This window comes from Furipterus horrens, unplaced genomic scaffold (genome assembly GCF_987537825.1).
Source record: "Furipterus horrens unplaced genomic scaffold, mFurHor1.1.pri manual_scaffold_15, whole genome shotgun sequence".
Classification (NCBI taxonomy): domain Eukaryota; kingdom Metazoa; phylum Chordata; class Mammalia; order Chiroptera; family Furipteridae; genus Furipterus; species Furipterus horrens.
Window position 1 is genome coordinate 5,521,338 of NW_028327185.1, and position 23,307 is coordinate 5,544,644.

General features: G+C 43.5%; 1 protein-coding gene across 1 annotated transcript in view; it reads right to left on the reverse strand.

Annotated features, from left to right (window-relative positions):
- The window catches only part of USH2A (usherin), a 462,824-nt gene that overhangs the window by 113,106 nt on the left and 326,411 nt on the right, over positions 1-23,307 (reverse strand). The window contains exons 47-50 of the mRNA XM_090263490.1: positions 14,805-14,994; positions 11,617-11,785; positions 8,436-8,657; positions 1,874-2,097 (exon numbers count right to left, since the gene is read on the reverse strand). Coding sequence (XP_090119616.1) covers positions 1,874-2,097; positions 8,436-8,657; positions 11,617-11,785; positions 14,805-14,994 — 805 coding nt within the window. The remainder of the gene's footprint in view (positions 1-1,873; positions 2,098-8,435; positions 8,658-11,616; positions 11,786-14,804; positions 14,995-23,307) is intronic.

Sequence of the window (23,307 nt, forward strand, 5' to 3'; positions counted from 1 at the left end):
CTACTATTTAAAACTGATGTACATTCAGCCTCTCTCTTCGGTAAAATCAGTTACTCTCCCCAAGGTCATCAAAGAAAAGCCGCTTCAGAAAATAGAGTAGGACTTCCATTGAACTACGGTGAACCGCACACCTGCACTTACCCCATGTCCTCTGGAAGCTCAACCAACGACAGGGAAGGCACGTAGAGAGCTGAAGGGGAAAGGAAGTGACCTCTTATGCACAGGACAGCACTCGGGAGCTGGGGGTCAGTGGAGGGGGCAGAGATGCCCAGTGAAGTCCATTTCTGTCTTTTCTACCCGGGCCGCTAGCTTTTCCAGTGTGGCTGCAATATGAGGAGTCACAGGACTACGAGTATCTATGTGACTAGTGACATAAAGGACGCCTTCTGCCTCTAGAGGAGACCCCTGGACAGATGATCACCCACTCCCCCTCTCTCCCTTGGGACCGGAGGCCATGTCTGAAGCAGCATAAGATGAAAGGGGCTTGGATTCTCAGGACGCTTTTTGGCGGAGAGCTGCCAAATTTCGATTGGGTTATAATGTGAAGAATTGAAAGAATTACTTCCATGGAGCCATTCCACATGTGAGCGCTATTTTCACCTCCGCAGAGTTCAGTGGGTCCCAGCTGAAACCTACAGGGGTACTTTGCATTTGGGTGTAGCCTCCATGAAAACAACAAGAAAACCCTAACCTACATGGCACTGGCTTTGGGGTAAGCAGCCTGCGACAAAGACTTCCACACCAGGCCTTGGGATGCTGGGGAACTCTGCTTTGCCCCCGCCAAATACTCGGTAATCCTGTGCCCTAGTAAACTGAGGCAAGTACTACTGGGCTCACACAGCTCTAGGGGGAAGGTCATGGCCAGAACATCAGTGGTATGTACGTGCTGACCCTAGCTGTGTACGCCAGAGCGTTACAAAATGAGATAGGCTAGAAAAAAACTGGTAAAATAAAAAATAAAAATAAAAATAAAAGAGAGAGTCCACTGGAAGGCATGGGTCAGGTGCCAGAGTGAGAAAACGACACAGAAGTCCCAGCCCCCTTTCCTACCACATTTACCCTACACTGGCCGCTGGCATAAGCCCCACCCTGGCCTGGGCCAGGTTATTAAGGATGACCTGTATGCTCCTTAAGGATTCTCAATCTTGAGATTCCTTGGCAATATCCACCCTGTTGCACAATCACCCTACTGATAAACATCTACCCAGAGAGAGCTTTCAATTGACCTCCAATGGGAAGACGAGACTTGAAAACACAGAAAAAAAGGACAAGAAGAAAACTAACATGGTGCCAAATGAATAAGCCGGTGAGACAGAGTGGCAGTGTCTGGGGTGAAGCATCTCAGCAGATTAACAGAAATGATCACACCCGGACACCTAGTCCCTTTCGTAGTTCGACAGGGACCAGTGTGCACCTTGCATTGTGTCTAGGAATGTGGTATAAACACACTTAAGTGCACTTGCTGGATCTCAGGCCTCTATCAGAGAGAGGTGGGGGGTTGCGGTGGAGGGGCTGGAGGACAGAAGCCAGAATGTCCCTCTGTCTCCCTTCACAGCACCCACGGGCATGAAGCGGCACCACGCAGGGGCCCAGACGACACGTGCCGGCTCTCCCGGGCACGGATGTCCCCAGCCCTGCCCGAACCTGAGTGCTGGGCAGAGCTTCTTGAGAACAGCTCAGTGTTAATTCCTTTAGAATTCATTGCAATAACATCAATCACAGCGACCTCATTTTGTATTAATACGGATGTGATGTGGAAATGAATAATGCGCACAGGAGTTTTTATATTCCTCCTGTAGAAAAATAGTTATGAACAATGCCTTTCCCTCTCCGGGGTCACATCGGCGCCTCCGAGAGGTTTTCTATCCGTTACCTTCATCGCCATTGCAGTGGAAGCCTTGTCAGAGCAAACATACTTCAGGGGATTATATCCAACCCCATTACAGCATTGCTGGCTCTCTGGAATGAGCTGGGTCTCACAGCATTTCACTGGCACGGGGTCATTCTTTTTAACATGTGCTTTAGATTCTCCACTGGAAGCTGAGCAGCATATGGTATGTGACATATTCACATAATCCTGCCCACAACAGAACATCCCTGCAACAATAAAATGTTATATATGAATATGAAATTTAAAAAAGGGAAGAAAACGGAGGGTGTTATAAAGTTTGGTGTAAAAATGTCAGACTCTGGCAGTAGCTGAAATGATACAGTACTTCGGGTAGCACGTCCCTTCCAAGGTGATTTAAACGTGCAGCGAGGGGTCTTTCTTACCAAAGGCACTAGACGCTAATTAGCTGAAGAACACACACGAGGAGGTGATCCAAAATCATTCAGTGGCACCAAACTTCCCCAAGCTCCACAGAAAAGAGACCTAATTTCTGTCATGAGAACTGCCTGCCCCTTTGGTGATGATGATAACATTGTTGGACAAAAGGAGGTCTAGCTAAAAAAGAGGGACTCGGAAGAAATCGCTAGAAATTTACAGGGGTGGAAAGGTCGCCCAAGCAGGGAGAGAGTGGAGGGGCAGCCCCCTGTCTGGAACATGAGGCGCTGCCGCCTGAGTCTTGCACGTTGTCGCCTGGCTTTGTCTGGGGCACAAGTCTTTGTTTCTTGTGAATCCAGCCACAGCAGTGACTGTTCCTTCCTCATGAGACAGACTTGCACCCACGGAGCGCGCTCGCGAACATGGTGAGCCACACGGCCACCATGTTTGGAGCCACGCTGTATTCTAGAGCCATCACGAGGCCTGGGTACGAGGATGCGGCGGTGGCAGAAAGACCTAGAGGCAGCATGACGAATCCCTCCCTCCACCGAGGAGGACACGTGAACTTCTTTGTCCCACCCAGTTCAGTTTACCTGCTGCTGTCGCATCACCTAGATCCGACCACAGAAGGGACAAGGCGGCAATTTAGACGTGCAAACCTCAGTGAGTAAACAGTGCCTTGGAGTCAGGCTATGCTAGAAACTAAGGTGCCTACACCCCACGTTACGGCGCTCTATCATATTCTACAGCAACACGTATCCTTTGTGGAGCAGCACACGGGGATGACTCGTTTTCATTCGAACTTTATTTGTCATTAGTCCTGACTGATAACATAAAGAACTTCAACTTCCAAGTGCTGTGGGGTCCTGAAGTGTCGAATCTGGTCTTGTACGAACACCTACCTTAGGAAAGACGCTGCTAACAAGAAACCAATGACGTTTACACGCTTTAAAATAAATCACTGAATCTAGACACTGGCTTGGCATAGGCCTTCGAGATGTGTAGCCACATGTGACTTCAAAGAACTTCTCGTTGATCTTTTGACTTTAAAAACATCTCCAAATATTTAAAACAGTTGTATTTATGGTTAAAGACATACATGGATCATAACTGAGTTTTGGCATGTCATGTTTAAATGGGATAATTGCTCAGAGTCATTGGTTTAAAAGTAAATAGTATTCTTCGGTGCTTTGTTAATAATTTTACACTGCAGCACTGTCATTGTAGCCTGAGTCTTGTTTACGATGTGGACAAATATCACACACGCACATGAAAGGGACAAACCTACAACTTCAAGTTTTGTATTATTTGGATAGTTTTCTGCAGCCTTCTGATCAGACATTTAAATACCACCTTGGTATCTTACTGTCAATTTTTTTCTCTGGCAGTTTTCTTCAAATAATTCATGTTTTTATTTCACAGAGCCATCAAAATCGGAAAACTGGCCCCTTAGGGAGCAGAATACATTCTCCTCCTCTCCTCCCAAATTCCTTCATGGTTTCACCATGCTTTAAGTATAAAATCAAAATGCAGACGCTGACCTAATTCCAACTCCTAATCAGTCATCTGGTCGCTCTGAGGGACTTCTGACAGGTCAACTAAAATTCTGATAATGAACTGTTTTTACTCTAGAAAAAAAAAGGGGGGGGGGGATGCTTTCTTTCACACCGAGCTTCATCTTTGTTTGACTGGATTAAAATTTTCAGCCGAGATTTCACTCACATAACAAGAAGTGACTCCCTTTCTAGTTCCTTCAGTAAACCATTACTTCTTTAATTATTATCAACCTTGTTCCAGTGTGATAAATTGTTAATTACTTAATACCCTAATCAGCGCTCATTCTTTGCACAGATAAACTGTGACAGTGCCATTAATTTAAATAGTAATTTCACTTAATGGCCAGAATGGCACACCAGATTTTTATGCAGCATTTGCGGAAGCCGGCATCCATCACCGCGGCGCGCCGACGTGAAGGTGTCTGCGGCGCACTAACGCACTTAGGGAGAGCAGATGTTCCGGAGCGGGGTTCGGGAGGAATTCCCAGGGCGCATCGCTTCAGCATGAATGAGCTCAAATTCAGAGTCAGACCCTCTCTGGAAACTGCGCTGTGGTAACTCCTGACCCCTTGCCTAATTTGTCACACGTAACACTCGGCTTCTGAACTCTGACATGTAGGACGCATGATTTTAAAGATGCTGCCCCCGAAACAAAAGAGGTCATGGGTTATGGGTGGATGCATCTATTTTTTCTAGAGGTTCTTCATTCAATTTGCACGAAGGTGGAGTGTCTCTTTGAACAAGATGCAGATGTTATTAAAGTGGTATTGTATGTGTTGATATATTAGATGTTTATTTCTGAGATAAAGAAACATCTGCATCAAAGGAGTATCTGTCCAAACAGCACAGACATCCACTGGGTAGCTTCCATTGTATCGGATACAAAGGAGAAGACTGTGGAGGAAAGAATTTTCAGCTCACAGCACTATGACTACTTCCGGTAGGTCAACAATACTTATTCAATGTCCACGGCTGCCTCTGAAAACATGCATGAACGAACAGGCCTGATGAGTTCCTTAATTCTTAAAGCTGCATGACAGGTGCCCCGTTTTTCTAAAAAGGACCAACAATGATGAATCGTGCCTTTGAGATTAAATCAGTACAGTAGTAAGAAACAGACTCCAGAACAAGACAGATCATTGCAGAGTTCTGGGATTGACAGTGGGAACCAAGGGATTATATTTTAGGCCTAGAAGAATGAAAACGTAAAAAAAAGGTTTGTGACCAGTCAGGACAGACTTCTAAAACTGGTGGCAGAGCCTGAAGGAAAAGCATTGCAATTGCGTCTTCACCAGTAGATGGCTCTGCAGGTGCCCCCACCAAACCGAGAGGAAAAGGCCAGAGTGAAAATGCTCCCCGAATCCTGACAACCCATCCTATAGCATTTAGACATTATGCTTTAGAAAATCCGTGACATCCAGGAAACCTTCCTGGGAAATATCCTTTCAATACACCCTTAGAGGATGGAGTTCTGCACAACACTTCCCGCTCTGCCAAGTCCCCAAATGCCATCTCAGGGAACAAGGAGCCCAGCCATTCATTCAGCTCAAGTCTGAGTCCAGGACACGAAAACTCCATGTTCTTTTCCAAGACAATGGCAACCCAGTTTCCTATGAAACGCTGCGTGGGCAACATTTATAACAGAAAGAAGGCAGTATGCGCCAAAGGTCTTCCATGTCCAGTTTCTCATGGCCAACGGAAAACTCTGTCCTCTTTGACTAGCAGGGTGTCCTTAATTCTTGTCTCTTAACACGAAAGGATATCATCAAGGCCAACCCAAGATGAGCGGCAGGAATGATAAAGCCATATAAGCAAACAGGAAGAATAAAAAGAGTAATAAAGAGGCTGAAAATATAGCCAAAGAAAATGGTGAGGAATACATATTACTGAAATGACTGAAATGACGCGCGTGACTTCCATCCCGAGACACCTGCAGAGCGCGCCTACCCGCCTAGGCCGCCCAGAGAGAGCACTAAAAACATCAGCGCGGCCCCAGCACGTCTGTCCCGACAGCATCTGTTAATTCACTCCATTTATAAAACACATATTGACAAAGGCAACTGAACTGGGACCAGGGAGATGTGATTTGGTGTGAGAAAGTCAATTCAATGTGATTTTGTTAAAGGGCTCCTGCAGGCAAATAAAAGAGTTTAAGTAATAAAGTACATAAAGAGATGCTTTATGAGCCAGCCCGGTCCTGTGGCAGGAACGCAACGCCAGGCAGAGAGGCCAGGCTGAGAGACAAAACCACGAAATCCCAAGCCTCCTATAGCAGGCAGGGTGTTGCAAGGTTGAGGGAAAAGAGGGCCATATGGGTGTTCCGGAAGGTCAGTAAGGTCACAGCCATTAGGGGCGACAGGAGGGAGCAGAGAGCAAAAAAGACGTGAAACGTGTCAATTTCCAGTGAAACCTGCAGGAAGGTCAAGAGTATAAAAAAAGATGACTTTTTCTTCTTTAAAAATATCATCCCTTCAGTCTCCCACGATTACCAGAGTTGGCGGATTTGAAGACCATGTCAAGAGAAATCTAGTGCTAATCCTGGTGCCTGGGAGTTGAGGACTGTCACGATTTGTGGAAGAAATGTCCTATGGCCGTAAATAGAGGAGGGGTTCTGACATTTGGGCCCATGGAGGGACTGCAAGGGTAAAGAAAAGTGCAGGTGAAGGGTTGTGTGCGATCTGTGTACCACTGTTTGAAGCGAGCGTCTGGGCCTTTCGAAGATTCCGAAGAGAGGGCCCAGCCCGGAAGACTAAGAACCACTGTCCTGGCGGACAGTCATCTCTACCCCATTCCTTAGGACAGGTCCATTTTATTCTTGGCAACAGTGTTCCGACTTCTCTTTCCTGCCACCCAAACCTCCTGTTACGTCCTTCACTCACAGCTCCCATCAGGACCTTGACTTTTCCCTGAGGACCAGGGATGTTCGAGTCCCTCCTCCTGCTCAGACGGATTTCCATCTAGTTCCTTACCCACGGGGTACACTCCCAATAAACCCAATCGCTCGCTGCCCTTGGACAGGCTCTGGGGGCTGCTAATTTCACACGTCAGCTCAAGCTCTGCCCTTTAGCTGCATGTCACTTTCCCACCCACGTGTGTCAAAACCCTACAGACTGCTCGAGGTTCCCATCCAATGGTTTGGCATTTTTTTTTTTTTTTTACCTTGACTGCAGTGATGTCTCAGTCTTAAGCATAGGCTTGAATTCAACCCTCTTATGACCTGTGTTTAACCTTAGAGGTCCCGTCTCCTTGATTAGATCATGAGTCTTCAAGGATAAGAATGGAATCTTTGCCATTTTTACCCTCACAAGGCACTGAGGATGGTTTGCATACAGTCATCACACAACACACCCTACTGACTGAAGAAATATGGTGACTGATTTTCTAAAACAGCAAGAGATAGACAAAGACACTGAAATGAAACATTCTGCTGCTATTTTAAAACTCGGACCTATTAGGATAGGTCCCCATGTCTCCGCTACAACGATGAATAGTTCTTTTTTAACGGGCCTTATTTTACCTAACTCATCTGAAGGAGAAAGAGGTACTCAGCCGGTTAATCATAGCACAGGATAACTAATTAGTTGCCATGATTTTCTAGTAGACATAATCATTGTGTCTTAGAACAGTGGTTCTCAACGTTTGGTATCAGGACCTGTTGTACTTCTACAAATAATTGAGAATCCAAGTAGCTTTTATTTATATGAGTTATATCTGTTGATATATACTGGGTAAGAGCCTAAAATAAAAAAAAATTTTTTGAAAAATATTTATTAATGCCTTTAAACTTATACACACACACACACACACACACACACACACACACACACACATATATATAAATGCTAACATAAGTGCTTATGAAAAATATTTTCCAGACTGAGAAAAATTAGTGAGAAGAATGACATTGTTTTACATGTTTTGCAAAAAAATGTCTGGTTTAATAGAAGGAGCCCAATTCTCTTATCTGTTTCCTTTTTCATCTGTTGCAAGATCAGGGTATGTCACTGCTGGGAAATCTCCACTGTCCGCTCATGAGAGAACGCGAGTGAAAAAGGAACATAAGAGTTTAGGATTATTATGAAGAAGTTTTGGTCTCCTCCGGGATAGGATGTGGATAATATTAGTGGTTGTCTTGTAAGTTTTTATAAAGCTTAATTGAAGTCATAATGTATAAAACATTGGGCATAGTAACTGCTAGGTAGTAAGTACACAATTAATGATAATTATTGCCATTAATATTACTGTTAATTTAATAGCTATAGAAGAATTAAGGACCAAAAAATGGACACACCGTCATTAACAATTTTGTCCACTGTTTGTATTCGCTTGGCAGTATTTCCTTGATACAGAGCCAATGCGTTTGTGTATTTGCTTTTTGGTGGTCATGACAATTTTCAAGAAAAGTTTTGATGTGTTTTGATCAAAGGCATCCCACGCACATCAAACACACAAGCTTACATTTTTATTTGCTGTCACAATACACAACTAATGGTGGCATTCGATATCATTACTGTGAGCTTTAAATACTTATTATTATTGTTTTAGTATCCAGGGCCAAGTTCTGCCACCCATTCTCTGCCCTGCTCCCCCGAAAGGCAGAAAAGGCCCCTTACCTGGCAGGCGGCTGTACACCAGCCCCTCGTGGGGGCCCCCGCAGCACTCGAGGTCTGCGCTGACGACCCGGCCCCCGCAGCACTGCCGGCCACGGCCATCGTGCAGCCGCCCAGCGCAGCAGATCTGCCGCCCCGACGTGGCATACGGCCTCCTGCCACAGCAGGTGTCGCCGAGGCCGGCGGCGGCCCGGCCGTGCCGCTCATCCGGACAGCACACCTCGCCTGCCAGAGAGGACAACAGCCGTCACGGCGTGGGTCACAAAAGTATGTTCGGCTCACAACTGAATTTCAGCGCAATCATCCCACGGACGCCAACTGGCCGAGAGAGTGCCCAGGACGGGCATCGGCACTTTGGAGCTGTAAACGTCTCAACGCAGCCTCCAGATGTTGAGTCAGAAATCAACTCTTGATAAATTTGTAATGCCTATGATTACAGTTTCTTTAACCAAACTGTATTTATTTAACCAAGAAAACAGTTCCAATGGGAAGGCTGATTAAACAAGAGGCAGTAAAAACACCACATTCAAGTCGGCACACTAGTATTCTGTGGAGCTGCGGCAGACCCTGAATTTCACGTCTGTAGTTGTACCCACATTTCCCTTTACACGATGTGCTAGGAAACGTGAGATGAAAACAAAATAATCTTTTTCCTGGGGCCCTGGAATCAAAGGGTTCAAATAATCTAAATATCAATAGACATTGGGTGGGGGGGGTATAAAGAGCTTTCTAAAACACAGGAAAACTAAAAGAAACAAAATTAGAACTGCTTTCCCTCAAGGGTACCCCAGACAAGACTAAGACCACCCGGGTGGGTCAAACACTCAGACCTCCGCTTCCCCTTCTATCTCATGACCCAGCTCTGCGCTGACCACACTGCTGGGATCCCTGGACCCGGACTTCCCCCCTCCCCTTGTCTTATTCCTTCTCTCCTTCCCGTACCTTTAACAGACCCTCTTCTTTTTCCTCCGCTGACCCTTCTTAAACGTATCTTTCTCCTTGGACAATATTCCTTCGGTATGTTTTAAGAGGTATGTGAATATGATGACGGACCTGGCAGGTCTTCCTGCTTTGACCATGGTCCAGATAAGAGTGACACAGTCTAGCTAATGACGCGCCAGCCCTTCCCAAATTAGGGTTGTTCCGTTTGAGTGCCCTGTGGGGTTCCCATGTGTGAACGTCCCACAGTCTGTCAACTTGCCCCCTGGGGCCATTTAAGCTGTGTCTAATGTCTGGTAACTGTGACAGAAAGAAGAAGAGGCTTCATAAAAAGAGACGTGGATTATATCAATGAGAAGGAAAACTGATTTTTTCCCCTCAAAAAGGGCTACGAGACATGAGATGCAGGGATGAGCCACCTTCTCATTAACCTCTCCAAAATGAATCTATTTCACCATGGGCTTGAAAGTGTTTTCTCTCTAAAAGCCACCATTTGGTCTTAACTGTTAATTGTTATTCTTATCAAGGATGACCCACATTAACATTTAGCTTGAGGTCATTAGCATATTCATAAAAAGGGGGGAGGAGTGTAATGAGCATCCTTTCCTCTGCTGCTTTTTGTTATGAAGGGAAGTGGTGAGAAAAAAATAAACTAAATATTATTAACCAATATTTCAGGCTCATCTATAAATATCAAACATGCCTGTTCTTATGTCAGCCTTGAACTGGCAGAAAACAGACTGAATTTTAATTCTATTTTGATACAAGACGGTTTGGGGGTCAAGTGTGCTTTCTTTGTTGACATAAACAGCGTTAAACTAGTTAACAAAGACCCATGGCTGATGATAGAGGTCACACTATAATCTCCTCATTTTGTTACATTGAGATTAATGATTGGAGCAAAACACTCTTTGATTATCCTATGAGGTTACTTTTTTTTTTTTTTTTTTTTTGACACCATGGTAGGTTTTCTCTTACTATGAAAAAAGAACTATTTAAAAGGAACCTGAATGGGCCCATGTTCAACATTTGTTGGCTATTAAAATGCTTGAGGTCTGAGTGAGCATGTGTTCAGTTCATATACAGATCATGGAGATTTTAAAATGTCTTGTTTTCAAAATTACTTATTAAAATGTTCTGTATAATATTAATAAGTAATCTTTGGGCTTCCATGACTTAGTTCAATCGTAAAGAAAAATGTTAAATTTTATTTCACGATAGAGCGCAAGTAGATTGTTGTCTGAGTTTGGAATTGGCCACTGTTAGGAGAGAGAAGGGGGCAGATCTCTGAACTGTTATGAGCTGGGAGAGCTACAACCAAGGATAGTTCATCAGTTTTAAAGAACAGAGGATGTTTTTCAGAGTTTGGACAGTTAATTGCAAATAATTTATCAAAAATTCAAGGGCAACTGAGAAATGAAAATACTATCATTAAGCTTTAAACTACACTTAGAAAAAAGCCTAATATGGTCTTTTAGTTCGAAGAATGGGACAACAGAAATTTTCCATCTCATCTCTGTAAGGACAATTTTCCAGGCAACGTTTTGCAGGCGGGAGATATGAAATATAGTTGGAAGTCGCTCTAGTGTAACACCTTTGGAAAGAGTAAAGCATTTGGCAGGGTTTGATTGGTCGCTAATACTGTGATTTGCAGTGTCCGCAAGTTAACCCTTTTCTACAAAACCCTGTTCACATCGCCATCATGCTTTCTTACTTGGAAAACCTAGTTCAGTTATTTAATTATTGAGGTATTTTGTGCGAGAATCAGAATAATCGTATCATGACAAAGACAAATTTTTCTATTAACTTTAAGGGGAAATTACGAGGAACGGAGGATGGCTGCCTGAAATAAACTGGCATCGTACTGAATCACTTCACCCTGTCTTTCTGCTCCGGTGTTTTGCAGAGATGCTGAGGCAGGGGATGTGGAGGCAACCTCGTGGCGTGTGATGCACACACTGCACAGAGCGAGTGGCGAAACCACTCAGCTCTGTGACTAAAATAAGTCACAAAATAAAGGCGCTACCCCGCTGTCCAGGAGATAACAGAAGCCCCTTGTATCCCCTGTTTTGGACCGTACTTGTATTTCAGCAAAGCTGAAAAAAGCAGTGATAGTTAGAGCCGGTCATTGGCTAGGAGCGGGTGACTCCATTTTTGTTGGGAGGTGCGTGAAAGAGTTCATGAGCCACATGTTCGTGTTTCCTGCTTCCCAAGGTGACCAAGGGCCCCTGGCAGTGACCCTCACCTGGTAGAATTCTGACGTAATACCCGGAGCAGCAGTCGTGGTCTGGCTGCGCCTCGTGTATTCGACCACCACAACAAACGCCGGAGGAATTTGAGGTGAAAGGGACATACTTCTGATCACAACAGCGGCGTCCGGGCCGGGGGTCGTGCAGCACACCAGCACAGCACACCTGCAGGGAGGCAGGGCGAGAGGGAAGTCACCGGGCCAGGGCGCTGCCTCACCGTAGCTCCTGTGCCGACCCTGTCTTCCAACGGGCCCCGAGAGCGGGCCAAACGGGGCCTACGTCTGATAAGATTGCAAACATTAGAAAATACATCGTCTCAGCCTCTTTCAGGCCCTAGAAGTGCTACATGATATAATGTAGCTTTTTACCTTTCAGCCAAGCTTTGTCCTGTATTATAATATTCTATAAATATGAATTATTTTTTTAATGTTAGTGCTTCCAACATAAAGATGATTTAATTATCAATGAACAGTTTCCTTCATATATTTGTTTTATTTTAATAGTTACTTTAATTCCACATCTATGGAAACCTGACTCTCACTGATCTTTCCTTTTCTTTTAAATAAATTAATTTCTCTTATAACTTATATGATGATATGTATGAACCCAATCTTCAGACAAGGTGATCTTGAAAGAGTCCAACATTTACATAAATATACCTACCTCTATGTACATGTATGTGTCACATTAAAAGAAGAAAATTTATATGGGCATTATTTCTGACAAGCCCTTTTAACCAGCTGTGTTTCATCCAGGAGCTGTGGAAGAAGCCACCTGCCTGGACAATTCGATAATTTTTTGAGGTCGGACATATTGTATAACAAACAGAACATCAAACAGCTGCTGGAATGCAACCTTGGAACCTAATACCTGGCATGTTACATGAACTGGACAGACACTTCCTGTGACAGGCAAGATCAGCCCCTACTGATGAAGTGTTTCTTCCTTCTTCACTCCATGCTATCCCCAGCCTACACCGATGTCTGAGTCAAGCTCAGGACGTGAGCACTAGACGGTGGGATTGCCACCAAGTCTTCAAACTGGCCACTAGCTTAGCACTTCATTCATTTTTCCAAAGTTACCAAAGAGCCAAGAAACATGGCTCTTAAATTCCAAGTGTACCCCTGTGATTCCTCAGGTGGCTCTGTTAATCCAGCTGTCATGAACTTCCTTTGCTGTGTTTAGTTATTAGCAACAAGGATTCACGATTTGTCTAATTCCAAGAGTAAGTTAAATTGGGTGACTCCTTTCTTCAGTGCCATATTCTGCGTGAAAAGTAAATTCTGAAATCGTGCCCTATTTTTAAGAGGTAAGCAAAAAAAAAAAAAAAAAAAAAAAGTCTTGTCTATGGGTTTATTTGGGACTTAGGCATGCTGGTCATTTTTGCTTTCTGGGTAAAAACAACACATCCCTCCGCGCCCCCAGGTTTTAGGACAGTATGATCTTAAGCATTTATTAAAGTCCCACTCACACATGTGTTTCTGGACCCTCAAGCACATCCGTTTTCCTTCAGTGAGTTTTTCTAGGTCTCGTCATCCTTTTTTCACAATTCCACTCATCTATTTATTTAGTGAGGGGCCACTGGGACCCGTTCACTTCCTCCCATGCGCTGTCCAAGACCTTCTCAGGCCTCCTTCCTTCTTCCAACCCACTCTGGTTTTGATCATGGATGGGCCACAAGCACTCACCCTCCGGGGAGGGGTCCCCACAAACAGAATATTTCTTAACCTCATAATTCAGCCCTCGGGTTCGTTGTCCCAGCAAACATATTGGACATTTCAAAAAGCGGAGCTGGTGTGTAGCTCATACTCAGATAGGCAGCCTGTTCCCTACTCTGCAGTTTCCAACGGTGATTCTGGAATCTAGTGACGCCCCAAGTGTGGTCCGGGGACCAGAGGCAGAGGCAGCATGTGGAAACCTGTTAGAAATGCCAGGTCTCACAGCCCCACCCCAGACTTGCAGAGCTGGTGTCTCTGGGGGTCTGATGCTCACTGGGGTTGGAGAACCATGGGGGTAATCACATGGGGGAGGCTTGTGTATTGCAGGTCCTCCCGATGTTCACAGAGATTTGGCCAGAAGGTTCTTAGACTCACAATGAGTCTCATTTCTACCTTTCTCCAACTTCTCACTCAGGGAATACATAATCCACAGTTAACCCTAAAAATAAATTTACAGGTTTTTTTTTTAGATTTTAATTGGCTTCCTTTATTCTTTCATTGACAATACCTGTGTGTGCCCTTACTCCTTAAAATAAGTTTGTTTAATGTATCAACAATTTTTTTTCTTAGAGAACACTTTCGATGAGCAAGTTTATTCCAGCATTTTTTTTCTCTAAGAAATCCTAATTTTTATTTTATTTTATGAACGTATGTTCATCAGTCAGTGCACATTTAATGTCCTGAAATGATGTAAAACTTAGCCATAAGGACGATTCTGGAGACTGTTCAAAAAAAGGGTCGTTCCTAAGAGCTAGTTTTATAACAGTTCTCAGATGCTAACTACTACTTAGCCAGTGTCGGCCATAATCATTTGTGTTTTGATCCATATTGCTGCAAAAATTCACTTTCTTAATTATTGTGTCCTTTTGCAGTAAATCTGTTGAATTTAGTGGTAGCTTCAATCACTCAATGTGTGATGCTGTTGATAAATAGGAACATTATTTCATTATATAAAATCCCACCTTCAAACTAAGAATTTTCTGCATCGTTTGTCAATAAAAGCCATTTATAAACTCCTCCGTCTGGCTGTATTATTGATCTGGTTCCTAAACTGCAACTAATATGAACATTAATCTGCAAATGGCCATAATTTAAAAATATTTCTGACAAACCATGAAAGGTCTTGTTCATAGTTACTCATCAGTGTCATGTAAACAAATATCCACTTGTAGCTGAATGGATTTGCTGTAAAAAAAATTCAAGTCACTCAATCAAATACAAATTCAGGAGGTGCCTCATAATTTCAATAAACTAATATTTCCCATGAAGGTGATGAAAAATGAAAAGGCCAAAATGCTCCTGAGGGTAATAGGATTTTTATAAGCATCCTTTCTTTTCCACAGGTTCCTCTTGATAGACTGGGGGGAATATTGATTATGATAAATCGTGGTTTAAGAAGCAAGTGATTTCACCTGGCCTGTTCACTGAGAAAAACATACTTCACTGACCGGTTTGAAAGGATTCACCTTGGCTTCAGGAGAATAGCACCTGTGCCCGCAGATCGCTTCGTGTTTCTGACACATCACCGCCTTGCAGAGCTCCCCACTGGAACTGTTCTGGGGTGCAGGGCACGGGGACCACGTCTTCCGTAAGAGATTGTATCCGAGAATGATGCCATTGGGCTGCCCTGGAGGTGTCCAATCAATTTGAAGGGATCTGTAACAGAGAATTATTAATACTTCTGAAAAGATGACATTTAACGCGGCTGCTGTCATCCTCACTCCAGATTGGTCTAAAGGTCTGTATCTGCTCTCTGCTCAGCATGATGTCTGGAACGTCAGCCGTCTGAGAAGGATTGTAAGAATCACAAAGACGCCGCCATGATATTCTGTAGAGCTGAACCAAGGCTGTGACAGTCTCCCTCCAGAACCATGCCCTTGGCCCCTCGTCGTTGGGTGTTTTATTTCTTGTAGCCAAAATAAATGAGCAAATTAATTTAAAAAAAAACTTGTTATCAAAGGATAAACTTATCCACTGATAAAATGCATCAATCAATTTATAAATAAACTTCATAAATTGTATTAACTGATAAAATTGATAAACTTCATAAACTTCAAATATATTTTACTCAGACGTAGCTTAATTTTGACCAAACATTAATTTCCCCAATAATTCTTTAAATATCATGGTCAGATGTGTTTGTGGTCAGACATACAGGAAATAAAGATTCCCATAACAAATTATGTTTTCCATCCTCATATATCCGAGGGTGTCTGATTTTTAAAAATTAAGTCACAATTTTGTTCTCAATCTTTTTTTAAATGAGAAGTTGATATGCAAGGAGGGCATATCATCTGATCAAAACTCTACTACATTGTCGGTGATGTATTAATACTTCATTTACTGTAGCGAAGAAGATTATAACATAAAGCTGTTCACAGAGGTGTTAACCCTGAATAAAATGATTTACTCTGTGGTTAATGTTATAAAACTTTAATTCTGCACTGAGGTCTACTTGCCAGAATGATACCGTCTAGAAGACACACCTGTGCTACCTTTAGTATTTTTAAAAAAGAAGCTCAAAAAAGCAGAAAGTAGTTAAAAGTTTATAATTAAGCCCCAGAGATTTGGGCATGACATTTTCTTGCAATTTACCATAGCAAAGAAAGCCTATGATTAGCAAAATGCTAGGTAAATATAAAATAATAATTTTTTGTTTTTATTTTTTTAAAGGGTGTAACATTGACATTCAAAATTAACTCTATTTGTACAATTCTATAATTTCCAATCATAACAATTTATCAATTACATATAGTTAAGGGTACCTTTGCTTATAAAACATTCCAGTCGGTACTTTAGAGAAAAGCAAGTACATATGAGCTTAGTCCCTATACTTAAAAGATCTTACAACAAAAATCTCCCAGTAACTTAGGTTAAACACTTCTCTGACATTGTGTAAAATACTATTTTTTCATACTTTTCATTTTAAAGGGAAATATATTTTTACAGACCAAATTACTGGACCATAGGAGAATTCCAAGTGATGTCATGTATTAGGGATTCAATTAAGCCTAAACATTTACATTTAAAAAAGCAGCAATCAAGGTAAACCTTGACAGTTTAATAGACCGCTTTTACATAAAAGAAAACCATTATTTTCTTGGGGGACACAAACACAACACACTCACTGATAAACTCTGTAGACAGGAAATGTCACCTATGAGAGAAAGTTTCACAGGTGGCTTCTACGGCCACCATTGTTATTCTAGGGTCCTTCTCCAACTCTCAAAATGAAGTTCACATGTTCAGATACCTCTTTTTATTCCCTGCATAATCAACTACAGAAAAGAGTACAATTTAAGTGACATTCAAAGGTCTGACTTATGCACCGAAGTCTAGAGAACGCATGCGGAGCACCACGCCATTGTAACTTCTCTTTCTGGCATAACACAACTGAAATGCAACCACTTACATTTTTAGCAATAACATAAACACTTCTGCTTTTGAGGATCTGAATCAGGTACATAAAGAAAAATGATCAAAGAGTCCCAGGCTTAACCCTTCTACACCTATCATAGAACCAAACAAAGTGACATTGAAGAAGTTTTTGGTTGACCATTTGAAGTGTCAGGTCGGCTGCTGTCCCTAGAAAGAAGTATAGCAGGGAGTTTGAGGATAGGTTGACATAGGATTTAGCCGCCTATATGGCCACGGAAAAGGTGCTTGCTTCTCAGTTAAAGAATTCCGATGGCCAGATATCTTCCAGAACAGCTGCAATAGCAGGTGAAGACGAGAAGGCCACACTGCCCATCTTTAGCGGGGCAAACATGAGTGAGTGTTCACGAGCCAGCAAACGCCTTCCGAGATGGCTAGGAATGAGCCACCTCAAGGTACACTGACCACAGTGACCATCTGGGTGGATGATGGGACTCTAGCGAGAAGAGTCTTTGGCATGTTCTGCTTGTTGGCACCACACGAGATCAGCTGGAGAGGGCAACACTCACGTCAGGGAACTTGGTTATGTCAAGATCCTCATGGGCCACTTAAGGAAAACTTACAGTTGCCCAGTGAAGCGTCACCTGCCACATAGATGGCTTTGATGGCCACCCGGGGATGGCAGGAAAGTAACAACACTGGGAGGAGACACATTTGGGTGACAGGGAATAGGAGGGAAAGAGTGAGGAGGAGAGAAGGGCAAGCTATGGTCAGACGTGAGCCCGGGAAATGGCAGAACCCTTGCACTACACGGGAGCTCGATGTTTTAACAAGCTTTTTGATAACTTGATCCTGAATCTTAATTACCAAAGTGAGTCTCATGACTAACAATAATTTGAAATCCTTAAGATGCTCCTGAGAGTTTTTCAAGAATTGAGGAAAGGGTCTCCAAAAGATTATGTTTAAGGCATCAAGTAAGTTAGAGGCAAAAAGAAAAGCCTTTTTCCTCCTTGCATTTCACTGAATTAAGATAGTGAATTACACTTAAATGATAACAGCATGGACTAGGGTGGTAGTGGTGGGAAAGAAGAATATATGAGAAGATGCTCCAAAGGAAATGCACTAAAACTGGTACTTAGTGAAGTCAGGGATTAAAAAATCCCAGCCATATGTCTATGTCTATGATAATATGCAGGATGGTGGTGTGTCTGCAGGGATGGACGCTGGAAAAGATGAGCTGAACAAGAAGGGACTTCTGAGGCTTGAGGTCACAGAAGTGATGGGTGGCCATCACGATGGAAAGTCAACAGGTAATTGGATATATGTGACTAGAATTCAAAGAGAAAACAGGACCAGGGACCTTTGAGACATCAGTATGAGGAACCTGTAAGAAGACTTGAACTCTCTGAGCTGGAGGGAAAGAATTCTGGTGAGAACACCTGCAATTAAAGAACGGATGTGGAATGGAACCGATCGAAGGAACCCATGGGTGTTCAGAGCCAGGGGTAGAGGGGCAGGTAAAGGTCAAAGTGGATGAAGAGGAAGGGCTGGAGTTTGCTGAGAGGGGTGAAAGGGGGCCTCAGTAATTGGGCTCGTTCTGAGGGAGCCACAAAAGGCAGAGGGATTAGGAGGGGTTCGGTAAAGAGAGCGGGGTGAAGAAATGGAATGATTGGTGGGGGTCTTAAGAATAAGCTCATTATTGTTAGGTCTCCTGCTCCTCAAGCAATAAACGGATAATCAGAATTCACTGACCATCACAATACAATTTCCTGAAAGAAATTATGATTATGACTACTGATTCAATCTGCATCCTCCATATTATCTCTTTCAAGAGTTCTTCCCATACACTTTCAAGACTGGAACAGAAAAATCCAGTCCAAATTAAAAACGGCTTCCCATTGTCCATATTGGTGAGGGAGGATATTTAGAATATGGGCGAAGGAGAAGTGCTCTGACTTGTACACCTCAAGACCAACATTCTTATTAAAAATGAAACAAAAAAGGCTTAATTTCTTTAAATGGTCAAGTTATTACTCCCGCATTCCAGCTGCCAGTCACTGAAAAAAATCAGGGAGGGAAAATTAAGATGATTCCTTGATACCCAATGTCATGAGGATACAGAGGGATGGAGTCAAAGTTTCGTTTCAAATTTGGTGAGGCCAAAAAAAGGAAAGATTCTTCTCCCACAAGCTATGACCTCTCATGCCACATTCAACCCCAAGCTAAGCCCTATGAAAATATAGGGGTGTATAAAGGAGAATGGGTGTTTAACCTTCATCTGCAGACACACAGGCTGAGCTGCGATCATCCAGACTTCTGTAAAGTTGGTGCGTAAATCTGTCTTCGACATCATGCCGGTGCTCAAGGCACAGTTTTAAAGAATTATTTGCGAATGCTACAAAGACACTAACTACATCCCAGACTTCTCGTCAACAATGCAGCCCCTAACGGACGTGAACCTGGGGACAAAACCACCACGCTTCCAATTAAGTCAGCGAGAGCCGAGCCGCCTCCTCTCCGCCTTCCCTCGAGCCTCGTGCCTGGGAATCGCGCAGTTTGGAGTACCGTCGTCGTCGGCAGCCGTCCGTCTCGAGAGACGATGGTGTAGCTTCTTAACAGTCTATCTGCACCGCCGAGAATGGCTGTGCAGTCCGACTCGGGAGTGACACGGTATCTGTCTCCTCCCGTGTTGAATCGACATCTTGCGATGACGCTGGAGTGTCCTCTCCAGTGAAGCTGAAGCTACAGAGCCTGGGCAGGGTGATATGGAGGGTCTGCTGTTGCCCATGCAGCAGACCCCCCCTCTCTTCGCAGCTGAAGGGTCCAAGGGAAAGACGGAGTCAATACAGCTTGGCTTCAGGTGCGCCGCAGGAGTTGCCGGTGTTGACTACAACGTCAAACCGCCTTCGGGACTCCGGCTCCGGATTTTCTGTCGGGGTTTACTCCCTTAGCCTTTCCCCTGAAGAGGTATGCCGCAAGGCAGCGGAGGTTTTTTGGAGTCAGAGTTTTCCTTCTCTGATGTGCCCTGACTGGAAGATTGAACCAGCGACACTTAGCTCGCAGGCCGACGCTCAATCCACTGAGCCAAACCAGCCAAGGGCTTGGAGTACCCGTAGTAACGTAATAAGAGTCTCTTCCCTGCTTATGTTTTTCCTTACCTTACCCATTCATGGGGAATTAGTAAACTTCACAGGCAGCCCAGTACCCAGTGAAGCTGACCGCTGCAGTGCCTGTCATATTTCAATCAAAGCCAGAGTCAGTCAGCTACTTCCGTCCAAGGCAGTCTCTACGTTCTCAAGGACCAGCATTAATGAATTAGCTATTGATTAAATTCCACTCCAACAAATCCACCAAGGCAAACAGACGAACTACCCAGGGCGCATGTAGGCCATGGCCAGACACGTCTGGGCTATCGATCAGTAGTTAGGGTTCTTTTGGCACAGAGAAGCAGCGATGACGATAGTGACAAGTATGGAAAATGTGACATAGAAACAGTTGGTTTCTGGATGAGTAGGCTATAAAACTAGAAGGGTCCCTCTGACCTTTATGTGCATGCTAAGGCGTCTGTGGTTTACATATAATAGAAAAACATGCCTAAGTGCCTGTGCTGATGATGATATTGTCAAAAGCCAGGTGTAAAAGGCCGAAGTCAAAGAGCACATGCCCCACCCATACAATCAGACACACAATAAGCTCTGGTGTGTGCTATTCAAAAGTATGAACGTTACATTTTACTGGTGACTGCATTGCACCAAAAATATGCACAGACTCTAAGAAATACATGTCTCATTAGAAACCAAATGAATTTATATGTGATTGAATTAAAGCCAGCCTAATACCAGTTCTCTGGGAGGATTTCACCTTAGATTTTGTAGGTTGCTAATATAAAAAAATTTTTTAAACAAAAACAGAAACATAACTAACAAGTCTGCGCCGCCAGAAGTATAATGAACCTACACCAACAATAGCATGCGCACAGGAGGCTAACTGCTTTGGTGTTGGTGAAATGTTGATTAATGGCTTGGCAGCCTCAATAGGCTGGTTAAGAGCCTTGCCTTCGGAAAACATTCTGTTACGAAGGATCGCTTTATGAAAGGAAAGGTTTTATCTGCCAGGATGTTGGTTGCGCATGATTTCTGTCAAGTTTTGGCTAGGTCTCTGACCGAAGGAAAGAAGGGAGGGAGGGAGGGAGGAGAATGGAAGGAATGAAGGAAGAAGGAAGGAAGACTAAAGGGAAGGAAGGAAGGAAGGAAGGAAGGAAGGAAGGAAGGAAGGAAGGAAGGAAGGAAGGAAGGAAGGGAGGGAGGGAGGGAGGGAGGAAGTTGCTAAAGGCGCTGGAATAAGAAGAAATATGGTGGAGGGGACTTTGTGTGCCCGGAAGGATGGAGTGAGCCTATTAGAGTTTCTCTCCTGTTGATCACCACTAAGAAGTCTGCCCAAATCTCAGAAAGCGCCCACTCGAAGACCGAAAAGTTGACAACAGAGACAGATCAAGAGCAGAGCCAGAACTTGCAGAAACTACTGGATGAGCTTCCCTGGTGCGCTCTTTTCTCTCCCATCTCTACCCCAGAGCAGCCCCACATGGAACTGAGTGCCAGGTCATCCAGATTTAGGACAGGAACCTAGTCTTCCTGGCAGAACACAGGAGGCCTTTGCAAGCCAGAGGGTGTGGGGGAAATTCATTCTGTGCTGTTTTCTTTGATGTTTCCCTCTGGGTCCTGCTCCGAGGGTGATCTGCAGCTGCTCTACGGCAGCCCTAGCCACATGTGAATCCAAAATCCTCAGAAGAACCCCTCTTTCTGAACACTGGAACCAGGAAGAGGGTCCCCTGTGGTCTAGAGAGGGTGTGCATGGGCGGCAGGGGGACCCCTTTTTATTTTTCCTCTATTTTCTCTCATCTCTTGGCCCCTAGAATAGTCCCATTTATGTAAACAAGAGGCGGTTAGAGAGTCTGAAATTCTAAGTAAGAGAAGCCATGTCTTTCTAGTCAAAGATCCGGGAAAGGAAGTCTGGGAAACGTGGGGGACATCTCAGAGAAATCTAGGTGATCTTCCAATTCCTGCACGTGAATGTTTATAGCAACTTAAGTCATAGTCACCAAGACACAGAAAACACCCCAATGGTACGCAAACTGTGCTATATTCACACGACAGAATATTACTTAGCAACAAAAAGTAACAAAGGATTGATGTGCACAGTAACATGGGTGACTCTTACATGCATTAAGCTATGTGATAGAAGCCACACCTAAATGGCCACATGTTGTATGATCCCACCTATATGACCATTTGAAACTGGAAAAATTATAGATATTGCAAGGGTTTGGCCATAACCAGAGTAGGCCGAAGAAATATTCTGACATAATGGAACTGTGTTATCTCTTGACTGTGGTCACATTTACAGAACTCAGTGGTTTTGTCAAAGCTTATAGAACTCAGAGCAAAAAAGAATGTATTTTACTCTGTGTAAATTAGAAATCAATTGTAAAATGAACACAATCATTAAAAAGGAAACAAATTCAGGAAAACCAGGATCTTTTCAGAAGCTGAATTCATTGTTAAAACTAGGTGGTGGTTTTCACATCCATGTCAGTTTTTAATTTATTTTTCTTCACGTCTTCAACTGCTTTTAATCTCATCCCAGATTTAGCTGATATTTGAGTAGAAAATGATCAAATGAAAAAAATTTTTTTTTAATTCAGAATTTTGAGGTATTTGTCTTAGCAATGAACGCTGCTGTTCAGAACTCTGATGATACCACTCAGATTCCCATGCAGTACGCACGTGATCTGTCTTGTCTTCCTGGAAACTTCCTGGATTTTGAAATTTCCTGATACTATCCTTATATGTGTCTTTTTTCTCAGTTATTACACTGGTATCTCCAGACCCTAATCTGCACACAGGTGACTTTAGTCCTTGGATTTTTTTCTTATCATCTTCGTTTCCTCTCCTCTTTTTCCTCTGTTCTCTCTTCTGGAACTCTTATCATCCACATACTAGATTTCCAGGTATGTTTTTCTTAATCATTACTTTTTTTTTGACATCTTGGGTTTTGACTGCACTTTGAGAGACTTTCCTTTACAGTTTCTCCCAACGTTTTAATTCAGCTTTTACATGTTTAATTTTCATGACGTCTCCTCCCCAACTCCCGCTTTATTTTTTTCCAAGTACACTTTGTTTAATCAAAAATTTTTAAAAATCTCATCGAGGTCATTATAATATTCTTACTCTGCATTGTCTGTGTCTATTGAATTATTTCTCTCCTTTTATTTTGGCCCCCTTCATCTTCGAGACTCACACACCAGAAGAGCTGATGATGAAAAGCTGTGCCCGTGAGTGAGGCTGGTTGATTGATATGCTGCCCTATGAATGCCTTTTCCATTAGGGGATCCCTGCCTGCTAATTTCTGGACACTCTTCCTTTGGGGCCCTTCAAGCTTTTCTAGAGAAGAACGTCCCATTTCCGGCCGGGGGCACTCACGGCTGGGCACTGGCTTTGGGGAGCAGAACTGGGGGAAGCTGCAGAGGCTTCCCCTTCGTCGTGGCTCTTCCCTTGGCCTCTTGTCCCAGCCGCCTGGGCTCAGAGCCCTCTGTCG